Raw genomic sequence first — 22,866 nt, forward strand, 5'->3', positions numbered from 1 at the left:
CAAATGTTGATTATCTAAATTCCTTAAGTAAACTACACGTGATGCAGCTTTTGAAACATGAACATGATCTTCCCTCATGTAAACAATCCTCTGCCTTTGTTGCCTGATGCTATCACATTTGGGTGCACATCCTTCTGGATTGCAGGCCCAAGCCTATAAAATCTTGCTATCAAATATCCACCCCGATCTGCAGATGCTTTATGCCTCTGCTTAACAGCCATGACTCATCCTGTTAAAGTCAACAAAGTTACAGTAGTAAAGTTAGGCGTGTGTTTGCAGAAATAGACCCGGATTCTCAGAAGAATTTAGGTAACTCGAGATGCAGAGAGATGGGTACTGAGGGAGTTTCATACTGGCGTGACTAATCTCCCTAAGATCTCCTAAAATCAAGAGAGAGAAAGGGAGAAAGGGAAGGTTTTTGCAAAGGGGCTTCAGGATGACTAAATTAGGCTCCTGTTTTGGAGCATCTCCTAAAGGAGCCTCCACCGTTCCCTGTAATTTAAGTGCTTTGAATGCTCAGTCCTGGACACCCAGCTTACACAGAAATCAACAGGAGCCAGAGCTCAGGGGGCCCAGCCAAAGCTTGCAAGGAGCTCATCAGAGCAGTATCCATCTCAGCAGCTCTGGGTGTTGAGCTCTGTGTACTCGTGGCTCTGAGCTCTGTGTACTCGTGGCTCTTAGGGGTGCCCACAGCAGCCGCCTGCAGTGCCTGACATAGCTTTGCAATCTAATTGCCCCACGTGTGTCAAGACCAGAGACTCTTGACACGGGCTAAAGTATACTTTTCAAACTGAAGGACCAAAGTGAAAATAAAAGGAAATGTTTTTGACTTCTGAAGACCTGGAGTTTTAGGATTCTTTTAAATAGATATTGTAGTTAAAATGATTCACTCTTAAAGGTATAGGACTCACCAAATGACCTATCTTCATTTTTTATGGTAGTTTATAAATACCTGAAATTGAAGGACTAGGAAACATGCAGCGACTCCTGCATATTTTTATAAATACAGTGTTTTATGAGGATCCTCCAGTAGCCATGATTACCTATATTAAATAAAAGTAGATTTTATAGTGCATTAATCAGATTATGATGGAACATTATGCAAAATATTATTCATTTAATGCACAGTAATTCATGCAAGCAGAGAACATGAGACAGCTGAGCAGCATGCATTTGTGTTACATACTGCCTGCTGATTTTCAAAATTTCTTTCTTTCTTAGATAGTGGTTTCCCGTTCAGAACCCACAGCTCCACATGTCAGCTTCCAGCTAGACTCCCACCCCATCTCTCCCCAGGTTGTTGTCAAGAATTCATTAGCAGATGATGGCTATACCCTGGTAGTGACTGGGAAAAAGGTGAGTGGTTCATAATCTAATCCTCCTGTGTACAGTGTAAACCTGCCTTCAGAACAGCAGCTATCAGTAAGAGCAGCTGTTCACACTGCTGCTTTATGCTCTGCATCCTCATAACCCTGCCATTCCTGTGGTACACTGGGGGTGCAAGTTTCCTCCAAGATACAGTTTTTCTCCTACTAAACAAACTGGCAGCCTAATATTGAGAAATGCTTAAATAATGTAAGAGCTGGTGATATAAACCAACAAAAGCCAGGAAATGCAAATTTTAAGGCTGAAACCCTGTCCCTAATTCAAGTGCTTGCACAGACAATACACACAATGGCTTAAGAAAAGAATGGTGCTCAGTTTCCTGGCTTTTGTAGGTTTGTGTCATAGCATTGTAACTTTTTAAGGAGGATTGTTTGTGTGCAAGAGTTACATGGGTGTCTGTACAACTGTAAGTCAGTAGGGCTTGAAAATTACTTTAGCATGTAGTCTACAAAGAGTTAATAAAAGATGAAGATCTATCATAAATTTGCTATTGTCATAAGTAGATATGCATTGAAGAATAGTTTTAAAACATCAGCAGATAATATTACAGATAATCCTAAACCATGATTGTAAGCAATAATTTGACCCCTTGAGTTCTATAAGGACTTACAGAAATACATCAGCCATAAAGATTGCTATTAATCATTTACTAGAAACGTATGAGATATTTATAAGAGTGGTCTTCAGAAAATGTACAAAATAAATTTAAGGAAGGTCCTGAAGTATAAAGAAATACACTTATATAGTAATGTAATTATATATAAATTTTAATATTTTGACAAAAAATAATTCTTACATGTTTAGAGTAGCTATTTCATAACTATCCTGATATTTGAAGTAATACAAATTTTAGGTAGAGTAAAAGTTTTTTGATGAAAAACAAGTACATGGGTAGTCACATGCTGTAAGTGTGCCACAGATATTAATACAGCCTCACCGAAGTTGAAATAGCCATCATGCCTATTTCTACAAATGTATAAACGAAGGCATACTGAGATACACTGAGATACAGAACTGGGAGGAGCACGCTGCTGTTTTCTTTCTCCATCAGCAAAAAATGCTATCTTGCTGTAAACACCAGATGCTGGTAGTAACTGTATATAACATTAAGATGCCTTTAGGGTTTCTCCCAAGCGAATTTAAAATCATGTCAGTTAAATTACTTATAAGATCCTATAATTACTGAGCTAAAGAGAAGTCGAACTGTGGCTTGCACATCTGAAATCTGAGTAGCACCATCATGCTATGCATAAATAGAGATTCTCCTTGCCACTCAGTGCATGTATTAAAAGGATGTGTGCATCATGTCTCTCCATCGACAGATAACAAAGATCCCTCTGAAGGGACCAGGCTGCCATCACTTCAGGTCCTGCAGCCAATGCCTGCTGGCACCAGCCTTCATGCAGTGTGGCTGGTGCAGCCAGCAGTGCCTCAGGTCTTCTGAGTGCCCCAGCAACACCTGGACCCAGGACACCTGCTTGCCTAGCATTTATGAGGTAAAGTGGTGGATTTCTCACATCTGTCTCTTGAGGGAAAAAGAGTCTGCACTCTGTAGACATTGTCTATTAATGTAATCATGATAAATTGTCAGCTTTCCTCAACTCCCCCAGTCTTGATGTCCATAAATCCTCTCACATTGTCTCCATGAGTACTGTGGTCTGAGATGCTCATGGGTGGACAGGTTTGTCTGGTCATCCTTACCAGCCTTGGGAGATCCCTTGCCCTACAAAGCGCTTCTGATGGGGAAACAAGATGGGTTTGAGCAGCCTGGCAGGGGTCTGACAGGAAAGCCAGTAACAGAAAGGAGCATCCCTCCTCTTAGACTTCTCTCTGAGACAAAAGTGGAGGAAAGCGCTTCCTGCCCAGAGCCACCACAGCCTGACCCTGCAGAGGAGGTCTCTGGCTCTCTCTCCTCATCCATCCTTGTATTGGTTCCAGTGTTGGAGGAAAGTCTGGTGTTTCTTTGTGAGAAAAATCCCTCCTTTACCCTACCCAGCTCCTAGGGAAATTGTTTTTCCATACTGTCCCTCCCCATCTCCTCGTTCCCATGTGTCCCCTTGGTACCAATGAGGAACAAGCCTGTAGCTGCACCCCCGGTACAGGGGCAGCCAGAGGCTGCTGCCAGCCAGCCAGAGCTCATCCAGGGTGTGTGAGAACAAAAAGGCACAGATGAGCAGAGAGCTGCGCCGGCACAGTCCAGTTTTAATTCAGCTGTGGTTGATGCAGGATTTGTACTGTAGGTGGGACCAAATCTTCCCCTGTGAAGTGTGACATAACTGGGAAGGCAGAGGTTTGTAGGGCAGTTGATGGACTAGAAATCCAAGGGAAGGACAAGCGTAAAACTCTCTGGTAGCGTTTATACCCGTTCACTTGTGTTAGTGCATTTAAACTACATCATGTAGTTAAATATACATTTTTCTTTACTGGAATACAACTTGTATACAGAGATGAAAGTTTGATATGCTAAGCTCTTAGAGAGAAAGGGAGGAAAAAGTGGGTTTTTAAATAAATAATGTATTTCTTTCATCCAGGCATATGATTTCATGTACAACAATATTTTCAAGTTCTAATGCAAAACTGCTTCTAATCCAGAAAGAAGTATAGAAACACATGCTTACGGGGTTGGTTTTTTCAATGTTCACCTTTCAGACACAAAATTTAGGATTAACACAGGCAAAATTCAGTGAAAAAAAAATGAAGAGGTATAGGAATCAAACCCAAAGTGGATAGAAAATGGAAGGGGGAGGGGTGGTTTGCCTCGCCTTCTGTGGCCATTTACTTGGGACAAAGCAGATGCACAAAAATTGCCAATGCAGAATGTGAATAGTTTACTTCTCCTTTATTTAAAACCACATTTATTTCAAAAAGATTATATGAGATAGTGAAATAATCCTTTCCAGCTTTAGTCTGTATGAGACTGAATCAGCAATTCAAAGTGTACAGTGAGAATTAGCTCTTACACATTTTTCTGTACCTCTGCAGGTACAAGGTACTCACCTATCCTGCTCAGTTTGTTTCATCTTTTCTAGACCTCAAACACCCTTAGTGTTTTTTAATTTGCAAACTTTCCAGAAGTGGCAGTATATTTCCATGGCTCAAAAAATATTTCTCAGGCTCTGAGCTGCTCAGTTTCTGATTTTCAGAGGGGCTTAACTCATGTAGCCCTCTTTAATTTCAATTTTGAATGTGTTCACCCAGCAGTTTTAAGAACCAAGAGCCTGGAGCCCACGCACAGGCGCTTAGACCAAGAGGTGTATCCCCACAACCATCTCTGCAGTCCCTGGAGGGGAGCACACCTTGGAAGTGGGGCAGTGGGAATAGGTGTGAGGCTGGCTAGGTGCTCCCCTTCCCCATGTGGCTCAGCCCAGCCTGCTCAGCACAAGTTCAGTCTACCCCTGAAATGAATATGGATCTGTGACACTGATGGATCTTAAAGTGAATCTCGAATTACTGCATGCCAGTGCTGGTAGAAGTTGCTTCCAGAAGGTTTATCAGGAAAAAAATGCAGCTGGGTACTTAAATCCATTGGATTGCTAGCTGTTAAGACAAATTTCATGCTCTACTGGACCATGACATTTAACATGATTACTGAAAAAATATAAAACAGATTATTCATCATCTTCTGATCTGTCTTTAAACTCACATGCATAAAATGTAAGAAACAAGCTAGTTTTGTTCCTAACAAACAGAGGATGACTGCTTTGCATAGTACCTGAAATTCAGTCCGAACCTCTCCCTAATATTTTGCAGCTTTCAGAGGGACAGATTGCTTGAGATATGTCATATGATCACTTTAACCCGAGGGGAACAGATTACTCCCCGAGGGTCTGCTCCAGTGGATGTTAGCTAAGTCTTCAATGACGTTTTCCCAGGTTATTGCACAGAGTGGTGTACAATAGGGAGAAAAAAATTATTTTCCTCTCAGGAGGGATGGCAGAGAAGAAGCCCAGTGTTTTCCCATGGAGCCCTGTAGATGCTTTATCTATTTTCCCTGCTTTACTCACTTTCCCTTGGAGCTGTGGGTTGGAGAGGAGCTGTCAAGTCTGCCCAGACGTAGACAGCATAGTAGGGAACACACTGGAACATTCCCCCCACAGCCAGCTCCCAGCCTGCTCCCATCCACTGCCTCTGCCAACAGTGAGGAGTTTCATCAGCCTGGACGAGCATTTCTAGAGGGAAGCCAGGGAGGGAGTCTCCTCGGAGATCCCTTGGTGCTGGAACAAATTGCAGGCATCTGCGCGTGGCGTTCAGGTCACGCTAAAAGGTGAAGGGTCGAAAAGAAGAAATAAATTGGTCTCCCTTCTGATTCTTTGTTGTGGTTAAAAATCTGACATGGTTTGTTGTTGTTTTTAAAGTGAGTCATTTTAGCTGGCTTTTATATCAAGAACATCAGTCCTTCTGCTGCCTGTTTAGGTTGGAGGCTTTGCTGGAAATTTCAGTTGTGGCTGTATGTGTTTTTGTCTTTGAATTAAAATTTTCTTCCAAAAAAATGTATGGAGTATGTAAGTGGATATTAACTTCAACATAAATAGAAGGAAAACAAAATGCTTTAAATTTTGCCAAAAACAAAATGTTAATTTCCTCCTTTAACCAAAAGTTCAAGGAACAGCACAATGACAGACCTTGCAATGGACTTGCTCCATTTTATCAGTGGAGATAACACAATATTTTTTGAATCCTTCATTTTTAAGTGGTTTGCATTTTGATTGCTTTCTGTTATTACCAGTGCAATGTAAGTACAGTAATTTCACGATTACAAGCCACACCTGATTATAAGCAGCAACTCCGAGTGTCGGCAATGTTTAGGTCTTTGTCCATATATAAGCCGCACCGGATTATTAGCCGCACTTTCGTTTGCAGCAAGGATCCGCGTGCAACTTTCACAAACTTGCCAATTAGTAACAGAATTGTGGGATCATGGGGTTTACTGGCTCGGCCCCACTCAGGGCGGCCGCCAGGGAGCGCCCCGGCCCCACTTGCCTCTGCCACTGGGAAGCGGGAGAGCGGCGTGCCCAGCGCTGCTGCTGCTGCGACGCCACTGCCCCGCTGCCTGGGGCCGGGCGGGCTCCGCTTTGGCTCGGGGCTGCTGTGGGTTCGGACTTCCAGGTTGGGAAATTTCCAACATTTGTTCGTATATTGGCCAAATGTAAGCCGCACTTCCGGTTTGGGGGAAAAATTTTAGTCAAAATGGTGCGGCTTATAATTGTGAAATTACTGTACACAGAAGAGGCCTGCATATACCTCAGTTTAAAGACCAGGAGGTTCACTGTCCATTCTTGTCAAATCTCCCATTAAAAAGTCTGGAAAATCACATTTGGTTTTCAGACATTTCATCGTACAGAACAAATGGAACAAAATAAATCTTGAATAAAAATGTGGGAGTTCTGCATAATTTAAAAACAAAACTTTAAGATTTTGGAGTTTTTTTTGCTATCTGGAGGTATTGCCTTCTAAATTTGTTGACAGAATGTACTAAATACTTGCTATCCCTCAATTAAGGCACTCAATTAAGCTTGCTATCAAAAGTCTCTTTTGCCACATAAGATCACTAAGAACATGATGATGAGCACCTTCAGTTTTTATTTTGTATGGCTTTGTGAAGCCCTCATTTTGCTAACTTGTGGATTACATTTCAAACTTTTCAAATGCCACATGTCAATATATTGTAAAAATCACTGGGACATCCTGTACCCCCAGAGAACAATTTCAGTTTCTGTCAGGGCTTTTTATTTCAAAAATAGATAATGTGCTGAGATATTAAGTAGAGTGGAAAACTAGAAACTGAAGTCAAATCCAGATTTTGAAGAAGAAAACTCCAAAGAAATAAGGATAAGTTAAACTTGGGAATAGCACAGGTTTCATGGGCTCAGTATGGCTCCAAGCTCATAGCTGCAGTTGTGTGTCAGGGAGCTGTGAGTGTTATCACTCCATTTTTGCAGATTTGTACAAAAGTGCTGTTCCTGCATAAGTTCCCTCTTTGCTCATTGAGAGCTGATTCAAAGCTCTCTAAGACAGGAAAGGTTCCTTCTGGTTTCAGTGCATTTTAAAGCAGACTCTTTGTCTGGTTTCTAATGAGGGCAGTAAATTTCCCCATATATAGTGTATGGTATAATTCTTTTGAAGTATTCTTCAGCTGCCTTTCTATCTACAATAGTTCATTTGTGAGAGTCTTGAAGTATAGCTACAGGAGAGTTGAAAAGAAATGTGCTGTCTTACTGGATTTCCAGATGAAATAATAGCCAAGGATCACTCAAACACTTTCCTTTCAGCTTGAAAATTAAGCCAGGTTGTTTGAAGGACACAGCTGTATTGCATTTTAGGGACAAAATTATTATCACTAAAGCATTAAGTTTAAGATACTTAGGGACTATAATCACAAGCATAAATTCAGTCTCTCATTCCTTTCATTCTTTTTTGTTTGTCTAGTGGTACTGGTATGTTTGCAAAATTGTGCCATATTGTCAAAAGTCCTCATAATTCCTGAGCTAATGTATTTTTTTTTTTTTTGGTTGGTTGGTTTTTTGGTGGGTTTTGGCAGTTTTTTACAGATAGTACTAACCAGTACTTTTACAGAGTTTTGTAAGACTTCTATAGTGTTCCTACGTTTTTCCCACCATTGTTATATTTTACAGGACAATTTACAATACACACACACACACATACAAAAAAAATGCATTTCCTTTGTAGATTGTCTCTGTGTTTCTGAGGGGGAGTTTATTTTTAACTTGGAATTAGAGGTGACCAAATGTAAAATGTTTAAGGAAAGAATAGCAGAAGTCGTGTTAACTTTATCACAGTCAATGTGGTATTGGATTATGGTGTCTTTGAAGCTACTTCACTCTGAACTCAACTTTCATCAAGCTCACAAAAAACTGTCATTTGGGGGCTCTTTTGTGTTCAGCATTCAGCTTCTAACAAAATAAGTATATTGTATGTTTAACACGCCAGAAATAAGATGTGAAAGACAAGAACAGCAGGATTTTAAAGACTATTACAATGCACAGCTTGTTCAGTGCCCCTAAACACTATCTTTCAAAGCCTTCTAGTACAGGTTTTGTTATTTATTGCTGCTGTCATAGAAAGCTCATAATGTGACAAATGAAAGGTGAAGAACAATTAAGATAAATACTAGGACACAGTTACCAAAAGAAATGCTTTTCTAAAGTTATTCCTTTGCCCATTCTATAGCTCCAAGTGAAGTTCAAGAAAACCTGATTCAACTAACACAGTTTTTTTTTTTTAACAGATTCTCCCAAGCAGTGCTCCCATAGAAGGTGGGACAAAATTGACACTGTGTGGATGGGATTTTGGATTCAGCAAAAATAATAGATTTGAATTAAAAAATACAGTAGTCCATATTGGGGGGCAAATTTGTCCTCTGGAGGCAAAATCTAGCAACAAAAATAGGTAAGAAACCTAAAATATTAATTTCCATTTTTACAGATTTTTTTAATGTGGTATGGATTTTTTTTGCAAATACAAACATTCAGCCTATAAGTATCATCTCTGATTCTGAAATTTCAAGTTGGAAAAAATCTCGTAGTTTAATAAACTCCGCAAGAAGAACAATGCTCAAAATGGAGATGAAATAAATCTAGTTTCTGCAAATATCTCCTGCAGTAGTTTTTCTGATTTGTCTGTAAAATGCTGTTCAACATCTGTGAAAACTGGCAAGAATGAATCTATTCAAAGGTTTGAAAAGGGGGCAGTTCCTTTGGCTGGCATCCTGCTGGGCTAAGTTATGTCACCTCTGTCTTCCTGATCTGTAAAGCTGCTGGACAGAAGTGTGAGGAGATGCAGGTATTTCGTCATCCAGAAGCTTGTGACCCTCAACTGCACCTCTCCTCCTCAGAAATAAGTATTTGAGGCACTGGGATAATGGCTTAAGTTTAAGACAGAGGTTACTGTGGTTGTTATCTTTCAGAAACATAGTAATACCCTCTCCCTGCCACCAAAGCAATGCACAAATCGTGGCACAGCTTTCTTGTTCATATATACAGCAATGCAGATACTCCAGCAAGTGCTCCAGAAGTGTTGGACACTCTCTTAACTGCTGTTCTGAACAGTCTTAACAGAAACAAGATGATTTAAGGAGACTAGATTATATATGAGATTATGTGAATGTAATATTATACATTGACACATGCTGCTGCAGAAGTTCAAGTTTAATTTTTGGTAATATTTTATTTTTTACAACAAACTTGTGTATATGATTCATTTTTTTTAATGCTATTGTCTGCCAAAATTTGATACTAAAGGAAAGTACAAAAGCATCCATCACCCATTGAATAGAGGTATTTGGTTTTCCTATCATGCTTCTTTTTTCTGAAATGTATATGATGTACTCAAATTATTTTCTGTGGCCAAGTATTATAAAGACCACAGCATTTATATTTAGTATTAAAGAAGAGGGACACAGTTCTTTCAGCTGTTATTTCTGAAATGTCTGTGATGCAGAGACTGATGATCTGTTTAGTATGGATTCCCCATTATTATGGGCTTGAAGTGGTTCTATTTCAATACGAAAAGAAATCAATCAGAAAAAAAAATTTAATCCCATTTTTTTCCTTGTTTTACAAAGGCTGGAATGCACAGTTCCTCCTGCAAAAAGTCCAGGTTTTAATATATCCAGTAGTGTTTCTGTTGGACATGGCAAAACACTGTTCAATACATTTTCATACGTGGTAAGTATTATAATTAAACCATTATAGTCAAAATTTGCTTCAATATTTACTGATAGGGACTCCTCATGAGTCCAATCTAGCATGGTAAATTCTGTATTCATGTTGGCTTTATTGTTATTTCATGGTAATGTTAATAAATGTCTTAAGACCTCCTCTTTACATTTTGAAAATAATTTTATAATCCACTGGTTTTATTTTTACCTCCCCTCAGAATCCTGTAATAACAAGTATATCTCCCACCTATGGCCCCAAATCTGGAGGAACGTTGCTGACTGTAGCTGGAAAATACCTAGATAGTGGGAACTCCATGAGGATTTTTGTTGGTGAGCAACCATGCACTTTGAAAAGGTAATGTACTAACTGAAATGTCTTGATTAAAAGCCTTGGAGTTAAAAAAACCCCTCAAACATATGCTTTCCTCTCCTTGTGTTATTCGTTGGGGAATTTATACAATAAGCAATATCTATCCTGAGTTTAGACTAGCTGAAAGATTTCTAGAAAGGACTACAGTTCTCTGGAAGTCTTGTTTATTCGGGAATGTCTTCATTAACCTCATTAAAAGGTTGCATAGCGAAATGTCAAATCAGCTTCTAATGGACAAGAAAATGCTATTTCCCATCATTTTTGTCACCCTGATTCACACACACTCAGCCCTCTCTCTTGTGTTAGCAAGAGCTGCTGTTCATGCAGCAGCTGCCAGTGGGCACAAGTCACCATTTCCTACTGCCTTGTTGGGTGGAAACCTGACCAGTGTGACAATGTCTGTCCCATGCAGAGGAGCACTATCTCTGCACTGCTATCAGTGAACAGCCTACAAAACAGAGGCAGCATCAGTTTGGGACTTTCCTTGGTATCTAGAAAATAGTTTTGAAGGTTTAAGCTGGAATTTCTTGTGGCTCTGTACTGGATCCAGTAGGAGCTCAGTTACAAACCTTTGATGTGTTCTGTGTGGAAATGCCTTCAACTGTAGTAATTATGTCAAGACAGACACAACTGGCATCATCACCAGTCCTTCATTAAAAACTTCTCATGCCTTCTCTCAGTAGACTTATTTCCAGGCAACTCTGACTCCTTTTATTACAGGCAGCTCCACAAAGCACTGAATCCTCTCCTCTCTGCAAGTTTCCTTCTTCCTTCTGTATGACCAGCTAAACCCAAACCTGTCCCTTACCCAGCTGCCTATGCCCATTTATCCCTCATACAACATCTTCTTACCTTATCTGTCCCTTGCACAACCACATGTCCCATACATCCTCACAGCACAGCCAGCCAACTCCATCACAAACTGGAATTTCCAGCTCCTACTTACTCTTGTCCAGCTAACCCATTATTTTATAACCCCCATCCTCACTGGACAGGCAAGGCTGTTTTCACTCCTCAGCAATCAGTACAGCTATAATTCATTGAGGAAACTCCCTTCTGCACTGTTCTTACAAACCATCTTCCCACATTCAACCACAGCTGTATATAAGTGTTAAATACCACACACAGATTCTCTGCTATGGGCAGAGTTCTGAATTTGGGAGCCAATCTATCATGGCACAAATCCTACTTGGTTCTGTGCTTAGGTACAGCAGGATGATTCCAGAATTGTCACCTCTGCGGACAAAGGCAGAATCTGGCCCAAGGTGTTCCAGAAATAGGATATCCAGCAATTCCTCTGAAATTTGAGCATCATCTAATGATTATGGAAAGTCATTGTGGTAAAACCTCACACTTGTGGAGGATGTGGGGAAGCAACAGCCTGTTAGTTAAGGCAAGACTCAGTGTCAGGAGAGATTAAATTTATTCTTTACTGCTAAATGATTTATTACATGCTCTTGATCAAATCAGCCAAGTCTGACTAAATCAAGAAAAAGGATTTAAATATTCAAGTCTGATCACTAAAAAGATCTTCATCACTTCTGTTTCTTAATAATTAGGGATGCATTTCTTGGTGTCTTTGTCTCAACTTGTCAGCTAATGGAGAAATATATGAACATTTTGGGAATGATTCATTTGAGACTTCTGCTACGGGGTTGGGACAGCAGCCAGCTCAGATGCAGATGTTGCTCAGGTGGACCTCTGGGTATTGAACAATAGCTGAGACTTACCCAGTATGCATCTCCAGCACCCCTCTTTCTCACTAGCCAAGTTGCCTGTAGACTTCTATGCAGGTCTTAATTTCTCATGGCAGGTGTTTTTCTAGCTAAACAGGCAGCTTCCCCCAGTTCTGAGGGTAGCTAGAGCAGCTACTTTTTTCCCTTAAGAGATGTTAAAAAGCTTCCAGATATAGATGAATTAATCACTGTCCCTTATAGTGAACCCCAAACTTCCTGAAAAGCTTTGTAAGTTGTAGCCAATGTCCCTTTTGTCTAATTTGGAGACATCTCTTACATTCCATGAGAATGATCTCACTTGGATGGCCCATGGATATGCTTGGGCCCAAATCACTGAAACCAGCTGGTAGAGTTACATTTGCTTCTCCAGTCAGTTGCCACCCTTGTCTCTGATGTGCCCTGCTCCCTGTGGCCACATTTCATGTACTTCACACTTGAGGATCCTCCTGCTGCCCACTCACCCACTGAGCTCAGTGTAGCAGGAAGAGGACTTACACAGTCAAGCAGGATAGCAAGGGAAAGGTGAATATCCCAGAGACTCTGCTTATGTGCCAAATTCAGCCAGCTCTTTTTGTATTTTCTCCTTCTTTCTCTTTGCCCTCTGCCTGCCCCTCAGCATCTGGTACATTCCACACAAGCACCTTTACTTGAGGCTTTTAACATAGAGTAAGTCCTGTGGATTTGAAAGACGCATTATCCTTTGGTTATAGCAGATCAAGTCATTCTCCTTAAACATGGAATGTGCCCTTGTTTTCCAGGCTGGGAGCTGCCTTTGCAGGGTTCAGGGGCTTGTGGGGTTGTCACCAGTACCAGGGCAACACCTTCCATTAGGCAAGGTGCAAGTCAACTTAATTAAGATCAATCTTGAGCCTAAGCCATGCTGTTTCAATTTCTACCTTATGTCGTGGTTACTTGTTGCAATTTGATTATCCAATGGGAAAATCAATGACGTTTTTTCAGAAATAGATCCTTAGGCAATGTTGGGGCTCAGTAAAGGACAGTGGTTTAGGCCAAGTACATGTTTTATAAGGGTGACAAGCAATCTGTTTTCAGTCCCCCCAGCACATCGGCGAGCGCTGTGGAGTGCTACACTCCAGCACAGCAAATTCCCCAGGAATATCGTGTGAGAATGGAAATCGATGAAGCTATTCGAGACACAAGCAGACATTTCACATACAGAGAAGACCCAGTTGTTTTAAACATTCATCCAGCCAAATCTTTTCTTAGGTGAGTAAAATTTTGTTATAGAAATAAGAAAAGCAACAAATGAACGAAGAACCGCTATGCTGCTCAGCAATCTATCAAAAGAAATTGCATTTTTATCTCTATCTTCCATGCCAATTGTTTCTATTATGGTGCAGTTGCAGAGGGCAAATCATTTCCTTTCAGAGGTGGAGGAGAAGGGGGAAGGGTGCCTCTTTTCTCTGTGATTTCACTCCTAGCTGCTGCTGAGCCTACCTGTGATGTCCTGCTGGGATACTCACTGCACAGCTAAGTGTGTCTCCTGTACTGTGTCTGGACATTACACTGATTGCTGAGGAAAATCATTTAATGTGACAAGTCAGCAGACTCAGGAGAGCAAATGGGTTTTAAAATAGTCTAAATACAATGCTATATAAATATTATGAATATATATATGTATGGTAGTATGTCTGTGTTTTCAAGTGACATATTTATGGTCTCAGTAGCTCTAATCCAAGCCATCTGTCTTTGCCAGAAAAATGTCAGAAGTAAAAAAGCACCTTTTTCAGCACCACTGAAAGCAATAGGTGAAGTTAGCAAATGTTAAATATGAAAAAGCAGCCTCTTTTAAAATGTACACATTTCTTTTATGCCCTGGCTTATCACAGTTTTAAAAATTATTTTTCTTTTCTTTTTTTGATTAGTTGTTATAGTAAATGTAAAATCTGTTTCTCAGAAAAATTATCTCACTACTCAAAGCTATGTATTTGCATTTACCCAATATATCCCTAATTCTGGTTTTATGTTATCATTTACTGTAAAATATAATTTGTAATTAACTTTACATTAGGGTAGTTATTTATCCTACTTACCTTCTCTTTTTCTTTTCTTCTTTTGGTAAATTTTCCTAGTGGTGGAAGTACAATCACAGCTCAGGGAATCAACTTGAACTCAGTGTGCTTTCCTCAGATGGTGATTACTGTACCTAAACTAGGAATGAACTTCTCTGTGGTGAGTCAGTCTTAAAGATGACAATCTGTTATCTTTTCATCCTGGTGTGGTGAATGGTTGTGAATTTTCAGTCAAAATACTTTGATTTTTGCTTTGAAACTTTGGGGCTTCCACTGATATTTTGGTATTTTCTGCAAATATAAAATCAAAAGCTAGTATTATTTTTAAGAATTTCTGATTGCCAAAATCCCTCTTGTGGAAATCTATCCTAACTTTGATAAGTTCAGCAACTAAGTTTTAAGATGGGTTTGGACTCTTTCAGTTGGGTACCTCTGCTTAAACAGCAAGTCAGTCAGAGATGTAAGTCTTCTTCCGAGGCAAAGATGGCATTTGTTTCCTAGTTTTACTGAAACTGCCTTTTGTAAGCTTTTGTCTACACATTTGTGTTGTACCTCCAGCATTTTCTTATCCTTTAAGGTTTGCTTAGTCTAACTGAAGCTAAATTGACCTACACTCTTTATGACATGCTACTTACTGCTCATATGCTCAGCTTATTTCTAATGATCATCATACACTGTTTCCTGAATTGAATTCTAACTATTAGACCTAGGTTTGCTCAATGCATTTTAAATGGTTATGTCTGCAAATTTGCAGTCTTTTATAGCTTCAAGGTCATCATATTCTTCATGATCCTAATTTGTATAACATTATGAGTGTCAGGACCTGAATTTCTGCAGAATGTAGTCGTGGCTTGTAATTTAATGGATTCAGATTTTAATCTAAAAATCAGTTCCTTTCCAATGAAATACAGTGTTAAGTGTTATCAAAAAGTCACTTTACCCATCAGTCAGAAAATAAAACCTTGCAGTGAAAGCTACCAAACTCAACATTTATTAGATTTTGAGTAATGTGAGCATAATTATTTCTAAGCACAAAGGATTTTGAAGGAAAAGATCATTGCTGAAATCAGGTCTTGAGATTTTGCTTTGTGTAAAGATCATTCGTTTGCTTTTTTCTGTTCCCATGTGGGAATATGCAATATTGCTTCTCTTCAGGCCCTGATACTGCATACCTTGTCAAATATTTAGGACTTCTTAGAATCTGAACAGATTTCAAAGACATGCAGTTTTAAAGAAAATCCACTGTCCAAAAGTGACTGGCCACTCCAGGCAATAAACACCATAGAATTTTGTTTTTTCCCCCAAATATTGGGGAGCAACCTTGCCTTTGAGCAGTGTTTTGCTTTCATGCTGCCTCCAAGCTGCTGTTGAAAAAAGACATGGATTTAGTCAGAATTATCTCCTTTATTGTTTTTCTTTTCATACCTTGCAGTGTGTTTGACATTTACCAACAAATAAATCTCCTGCCACAGCCGATCTCTAAGAAATTGCCCCAGTGTATGAGCAGCTGTACACAAGTTCATTCTCCCTGCACAAAAGGTGGAATATAACCTCAAATGGATTATAATCCAGAGTGCTTTGTACTTTGACATTGCCCAAGCAATATATTTTTGCTCTACTAAAATTAAAGGCTTCTGGCACTCAGTCGCCTTCCCTTCCCTGTGGCAGGCATTTGTTCTGCCACTATTCTATACCTTGGGCATATTTCTAAAGGAAAAGTATTAATTTCTCAGGTAGAAAGGGAAGATTTATAAGGGCCAAAAAAAGATTGTACTGTGTAACTGAGTAAATTTCTGGTGGAGGATGCCTATGGCTGTAGTCTTACCCAGCCTGCACTGGAAGTTCTGGGCTCTCTGCATGAGGGGATATACCAAAAAACCCCAACATTTCATCCAGTCACTACAAAATAAAACAACGAGGAACTGTTTCCAGCAGAGAGCCAGACCAACCATCCCGTTTATAAAGGAGAAGACAGATTGTTGTCCTGAACAGACCAAAGAAGTGCTCAAGAAGTGCTACAGCTGAGGATAAATGTCTTTTTGCTTCTTTAGTTTGGGAAAGGATGGCTAAATGAGTCATTTTTTAGATTGTTATTTAAGCCCTTTTTCTTTTCAGTTTTCTCTCACTAGCCTCCTCCAAAAAGCTGCTTTTGTCAGCACTCAGAAACTCTGGCTCTTGGGAAAACCAAAGCCAGCACTGAAACACATCCCAAAGCATCAAAGGAAAGTACAGCTGGGAGGGACCACAACAGCCTAGCATGGCCCACTTCCCTGTGCCAGGGGCAAATGTACCCAGACCACTGCCTAACAGATACTTGTTTAGGCTGTTATTAAAGCTCCTTGTGAAAGAAATTTCACAATCTTGCTTAAACAAGCTTTAGAGAGAGCTGCTCTACCTGCTTACCTAGTGGTTTGGAAAGACTTCTTTCTAATAATTAACCCAAATCCTGTGGCTAATTACCTATCTTCTTGTTTAACCCTCTGTGGATACAAGCAACAGATTATCAGTCTCTCCTGCTAATTTTATATATTTGCACTAAATTATGATTCAGCCTTTCTCTTTTCCAGTTAGAATAACCAAACCACTCCTGATAAATTCTCCTGATAATGTTGCTTTCTAGAGCTCTTCTCATTCTTTCCCCCATCTCCCAGACCCTTTTCCATTTGCCTAAAACTGGAAGTGCCCAATTTAAAACAGGTCTCACCTTTTCCTGTCAGCTCTCTAGAGTCCTGATGGAGTCACCAAGTAGCTGGAGGGTCATTTCTGTAAACAGCAGGAGCTGTTGGGGATGCTCTGCATCCCAAAGTCTCAGGGAGCAGAGCCAGTAGACATGCCCTGGGGCATTTGTTTTTCTATGCCTCTTTCCATCCAGGTGTTAGAGGTGAGTGGTACAAGTGATACAAAAGTTTTTCTGGAAGAGCTTCCTATAAGAAGTGCAGTTTTTCTGAGACTGAAGAGTTTTGGGCACAATGTGCCAGCCCTCTGTAGAAGAAACATTTAAGTTGAGCTTTTTAGCTCAGTTCTTTCAACTTAGTTCTCTGAAAATTTTTCTTGTAAAGAGCAAAAAATGCCTTGTTTCCATTTTACAGTATTCTTTTTATATTTATTTAAATTTCCTTAAAATTGTTCAGTGCTGTGTTCACACTAGTTATGTTTATATTACATTTTATGTTAGCACTGTCAAAATAATACATTTTGCCTTCTCTGAATTTATTTCAATGAGCAAAAAAAATGTATTGAACCATATGTTTCAATAATTGCAATGTGTTTCTTTCTGATTTCTATTTCATGAGTTCTTTTGATCATTTGTTCTGTCTAGGGGAGAAAAATGTACAAATTTAGGCAGTGCTGCATAAATTCCCAGGAGCTCTAGAGAATGCATAAGAATACAGAAACCTTCTCATTTCTGTCCACATGTCCAGCTCCTGTGTGAGGTACACAAGCAGGGAAGCAGCTCCTTCTCTCCTTTCACTGTGCCTGTAAAAAAACCCTAGGTGCAGTTTGGAATGGTGTTTGATCAGGAACCTGTCTTGTAAGTTGTGCTAGATGATTCTTCTGCTTCTGAGCACTTGGGAACAATGTTTTTTTTTCTTTGAAAGCCTGTAGTTGACATTGATTCCCCCAAAGTGAACAAGTGGTCATTTGGGGATCATTTCTTGTAGCATTTTTTATATTCCCTCTATTAACTAATTTGGGTATATATTCCCACTGCTTAACCTCTTCTAACAATGAGTGTCCCAAGATATGCAAGGCTGCAAAACTAAGGAGAAGCATTTTTTAGTACATGATCTTCAACAACTGATCCTGTAGCTATACAAGATTTTCTCTTTCTACAGACTTTTAATTATCTCTTCAGTAAGCAGTCTTTTGAATGTTCTTCAGCATTTCATAATTTCTCCCTGCCTGGTGCCATTTCCTGCTGTTTTACAGGAGAATTTAAAAATATTCTGAAGTTCGTTCGATGCTTACAAGTCTATAATCAATCCATACTCATATTCATCAAGATGCCTAAAATTCAGCAGTGAGTGTCTACCTTAGATGTATTAAATAATGATAAAACAAATTCCCTGTGAAGTGTGAATAGTGAGTGTGTGATAATTGAAGATATTCATGATTCCCTACCCAAAGACACCTAGGCTTGGATCCTCTATCTGTCTTGACTCCATGGCACAAAGCTGCCATGTGAAGAGTTCCCCAACAAAGTGGAAAATTTGTCTTTCTTTTCTGTGCCAAATCTGTATCTCATACACATCTCCTGTCACGGAAAGGGTACAGCAGGGATGTCAGGGAAAAGCCCCTGTGTGAAATCACCAGGGTGCCAGGGATGCAATGCTACAAGGTACATTGACCATCCCAATCCCATGTGGACTCCCAGTCAGTATTGATCACCTTGTGCAAAGGGCTGGCTCTCAGACCCAAGAGCAAGAGAGGTTTTACTTCACCTTCCGCTCTGATGATCTGATAGACTGGAAGTATCATCTCCCATGCCTTCATCCAAGAAGAAAACTAAAATAAAAAGGCTACTAGCCCATTAGGATCATCCATTGTACCACCTGAAATGGCAGCAGAAGGCAGTGAATTGTCTGAAAAACCCTCAGGGTACACTGCTTGAATGTCACTGCTTTACACAGAAAAGTCTTCTGAATGGGCTGCTCTTCATGTTGGACCTGTATTTTCTTTTTCTATTAAGAAATCATCCTTTGGCAAAGACAGTTGGAGAGTCTCCAGGCCTGCCTTTAACTTCATTCATTTTTCATTCTTCACTGGAACTCCAAAAGTTTACTTTTTATGAAAGAACAAATTGGCCCTTTTCTCCTTTCTGACAGCTGCAGATCCTGTAATACACATCCAACTGCCCCTCTCTAATCTGGGTCAGCTGCTGGGAGACCTCTGGAACTCAGAGATCCTCCCTCATACTTTTCCTGTTGTTCTATCAGATGAAAAAAATTGAATTGAGCACTGAATTTCAGGTTCTGTAGGTCAGGTTTGAATTAATTGCCTCAAGGGTCATATTTTACAAATGGAACAAGAACACATACCTTAAGTGATGAGTCATATGCATTGTGCAATGGATTATTATTCCCTTTGGGGTATAGCATTTACTTATGCTTGTGAAATGCTCCATAATTTTTATATTTTTTCTTCCTATTTGTCTTCAGATGTAGATTATAGTCACAAGAAAAATGTAGGCTTAGCTTTTAAAGTGAATGTACTTTAAAGTTTAATTAAATAAAAGTTAAAGGTGCTGGATGATAGGCAGTATCTTAATTGAGACGGCAATAGATTGAATTAGGGGGGGTTTCTTGGAGATCCTCAATCCAATATTTCTTGAAAACTAAACCATCATATTCTTCAATTGCTAAAACCAATTTCAAGGTAAAAATGTCATGTCAAATCATGTACCAATAAGGGCATTGCAAATAAGATTTTTCTTGACCTTACCAATCAGTCACATTGCATCCCCTCCAAAGAGTATTATTAGATTTTTATCATTTTCTGAAAGCTTCTGCTTCAGAGACCAGCCTGATGAAGTAAAGTATCTGATTCTAATAGATAGCCACAAACAAAGTTATGAATACCACTGCTATTCATTTAATGGACATCACTACTCTACAGTAGATAAAGAGTCTAATGAATTTACATTAATCAAATAAATATAATGATTACATGGGACATATTTGGGTTTATAATTATATATATATTAGTAATCCTTTTTAAGAATTGACACAATATGATAGATATCTTAAAGAATATTCATATATCATGGAAAAGTATGGCTTGAGCATCAATTATACTAATGATGCATCTTATTATTTCCATACTAATTGAAATTAATCTCTAGATCTATGTGATAGAACAAAGCCTGAGATATGATCAGATAATACCAGTATAGCAAGGTATTCAGATAACAGTCTGATACTCTAAGCAAATGGAGCAAAAATCTGCCTTGTCTTGGTCCCACAGTTTACCTTGTTGACATGGGGGTTACAAAAATATTTCTGAGTTTCTGCTAGTTGGGCTGTTAGATACACAGGTGCAAGTCCCATTAGCATCACAGAGAGCTCCACCAAGTTATTTAACTGAGTGCTGAACTCGCAGCTCACAGACACGTAGGAGCTCTAAAACTGTAATGCTCAGAGTGTTGAAAATGTTTCCCTTGGCAGATTCAAGATTTCACAATATTATTCACAGAAACATGAATTGCTATGGTGATAACAGAAAGCCCTGATTTGCAGATAGCTAATTTAATCCCACTTTTCAAGCTAATATGGGTATATAGCTGATACAGCCTGAGTGGTTATGTCACTGATTTGAAACAGCAAAATTACATTGCATTAATTCAAACTAATTTCAAAGCTCCTTCAGGCAGCATTTGATAATGAGAACAAATTTATTTTGAAAAACAAAAAAGAAAAAGTATATATTTTGGCCTTCTCTGAATGCACAAAGGTATTCAAGAGCATTGTTGATCTTCCAATGAAATCTCTTGTAGAACAAATGTAAGATTTATAATTATGAGGAGCTTAGTCTCATTCTTTCAGGAACACATGTCAGATAGGCTCTTTTGTATTTTTTTACAAAATAAAAAGTTTGATCTTCTCTCAGGGCGCAGTGCTCAAGGGACTACTTGAGCAGGTTTGTAGAGTTGGAAGAGAAATACTTGTGTGGAGCTGAAGCAACTCTGTTTGTGCCAGAAGTCCTTCAACCATATCGCGGGTAGGCAGCCTGAAAGGCAGCACAGGGAGGGAGCACACGATGCAATAACAAACAGAACGCTCTGCAGTTTGTGTGCTGCAGTCCAGCGTGCACTGTGCCTCCCACTGCTGTTTGGAAATGTGCTGTTGACACTATAAGCCAAGCTCTCCTGTAGAAACCTTCACAGTTTGGACAAAGTTGACTCTTACAGAGCACGATTAATCTAATTAAAGATTAGGTTGTTGTCTAAAGTGGATCAGGTGACACCCACTCTGGATGAGCTGTTGTCCCTCTGTCAGCTGCAAAGGCGGTTCAGACGAGTCCTGCATTTTGTCCTGGGTCGCATCCCCATAGCACAGAGCATCCTCTGGAAGGTCTTCTCATCATGGGGTGTACCAGCAGCTTTCCCCAGGGCAGGCTGTCATGAGGGACAGTGACAGAGTGAGGGGTGAGTGTGGCTTCATGCCTGTTGTCAGGCAGCTCCTGCTCTGCAGTGAGGGGCAAACATCCCTGCTGGTCCGAGATAAAGTGCAAAGCCTGTCCCACAGTCACACTCTCAGCAGGAGCTCACATGACTGCATACCTAGGCACTAAGTGCCACACATCTGGGGCCTTAAATACACATCTCTAGAGAGAAAATACACTTTGGCTAGCTTTTGTGGCCCAGAATCCACAGTGGCTGTGACTCTAAAGCCCTTTCGCACAGAGTCCACAGTGCCTTTCTGGAAACATACAAACTTAGCTACACTGTGGGTTTTCCCACTGTTTTCCACTGTTCCAGTTAGCATTGTTGGCTTTTACCTTGTCCTCTGGTCCCTTACTATTGCTTTGGTAGTGAAAAAAAAAAAGAAATCCGTGTTGCAGTCACTGTGTAAGCTGAGCTATGGCTGCTCAGTACACCAGGGTAGCCTTCTGATGGTCCTTGGCTTTGGAAATCATTTTCCATTAATTATCTGCAAAATATTTACTTTAAAAGTGCTGTGAACAATCAGACCAGGAAGCTTGTTTACTTGAACATTTCCTCAACAAGAGTGCAAACACTATTGACATGAAGTTTTTATACTTTTTCTCCCAGCTCTACGTAAACGCTGCATAGCACCGATCAGCATTTTGCTTTGGTTAAAGAAGAACAAGACCTTGGTGTTTATTTTTTAAAATATGTGTATTGTTCAAGAAAGTTGCATTAATCAGTGACTTCCTATGCATGTACATACTGCAATTGCCTCTTTCTTTTTTTTATAGGCATGTAACCACCGCTCTAGCTCAGAGATAATCTGCTGTACAACACCTTCACTGAAAGCTTTCAATCTCCAACCACCCTTTGTAACCAAAGTGTTCTTTATTTTTGATGGTGTCAGCTCCCTGTACTTTGATTTTGATTACGTAAATAATCCTGTATTTAAGCATTTTGAAAAGACAGTGTTCATCTCAAGAGGCAACCAAAATGTTCTGGAAATTAAGGTAAGAAATGCTGAAATAAGTTTTTCAATTATTCGCAAGCGCACATCAGCAGTACAGTGTGGAACAGACTTTGATGAAATAAAGGAAGCCCCAAGAAAGTGAGGGCAAAGAGAGCACTGTGTTCAGTACTGCATTCACCTGAGCCCAGTTGTCACAATTTAAAAGATGCAGAGCTGAAAACAAAGATATATATATATATATACCAGGGTGATTGTTGTCATCAGGTGAAGTGGGAGAGGGGTTTTCCTTGTCCTTGTGGGAGGACCACACTGCATCAGCTTTGGATTGTAATAAGCTGCACCAGCAGTTCAGGATTAAACATGGCCAGCAGCCCAGAACCTGAAGTATGTGGTCTGTGCACGAGCCCTGGCTCTTACTGTCACATGCTTATGTGTCCTTCCTCACAAAAGATGTGGTCTGGCTTCTTCAGTTCTTCTGAGCTGAGGGAAACTCTGGCCTGTGCACAAAGTCACTCATGAGGATCAGTCACTGCTGTAGCCTAAATAT

At 39.8% G+C, this 22,866-nt stretch overlaps 1 protein-coding gene across 3 annotated transcripts in view; it reads left to right on the top strand.

Annotated features, from left to right (window-relative positions):
* Positions 1-22,866, top strand: part of MET (MET proto-oncogene, receptor tyrosine kinase) — an 87,755-nt gene that overhangs the window by 43,243 nt on the left and 21,646 nt on the right. For all 3 annotated transcript variants that reach the window (XM_033058350.1, XM_033058351.1, XM_033058349.1), the window contains exons 4-11: positions 1,222-1,356; positions 2,709-2,882; positions 8,633-8,793; positions 9,968-10,070; positions 10,282-10,418; positions 13,223-13,396; positions 14,263-14,362; positions 22,141-22,359. In XM_033058350.1, coding sequence (XP_032914241.1) covers positions 1,222-1,356; positions 2,709-2,882; positions 8,633-8,793; positions 9,968-10,070; positions 10,282-10,418; positions 13,223-13,396; positions 14,263-14,362; positions 22,141-22,359 — 1,203 coding nt within the window. The remainder of the gene's footprint in view (positions 1-1,221; positions 1,357-2,708; positions 2,883-8,632; positions 8,794-9,967; positions 10,071-10,281; positions 10,419-13,222; positions 13,397-14,262; positions 14,363-22,140; positions 22,360-22,866) is intronic.

This window comes from Catharus ustulatus, chromosome 4 (assembly GCF_009819885.2).
Source record: "Catharus ustulatus isolate bCatUst1 chromosome 4, bCatUst1.pri.v2, whole genome shotgun sequence".
Taxonomy (NCBI): Eukaryota; Metazoa; Chordata; class Aves; order Passeriformes; family Turdidae; genus Catharus; species Catharus ustulatus.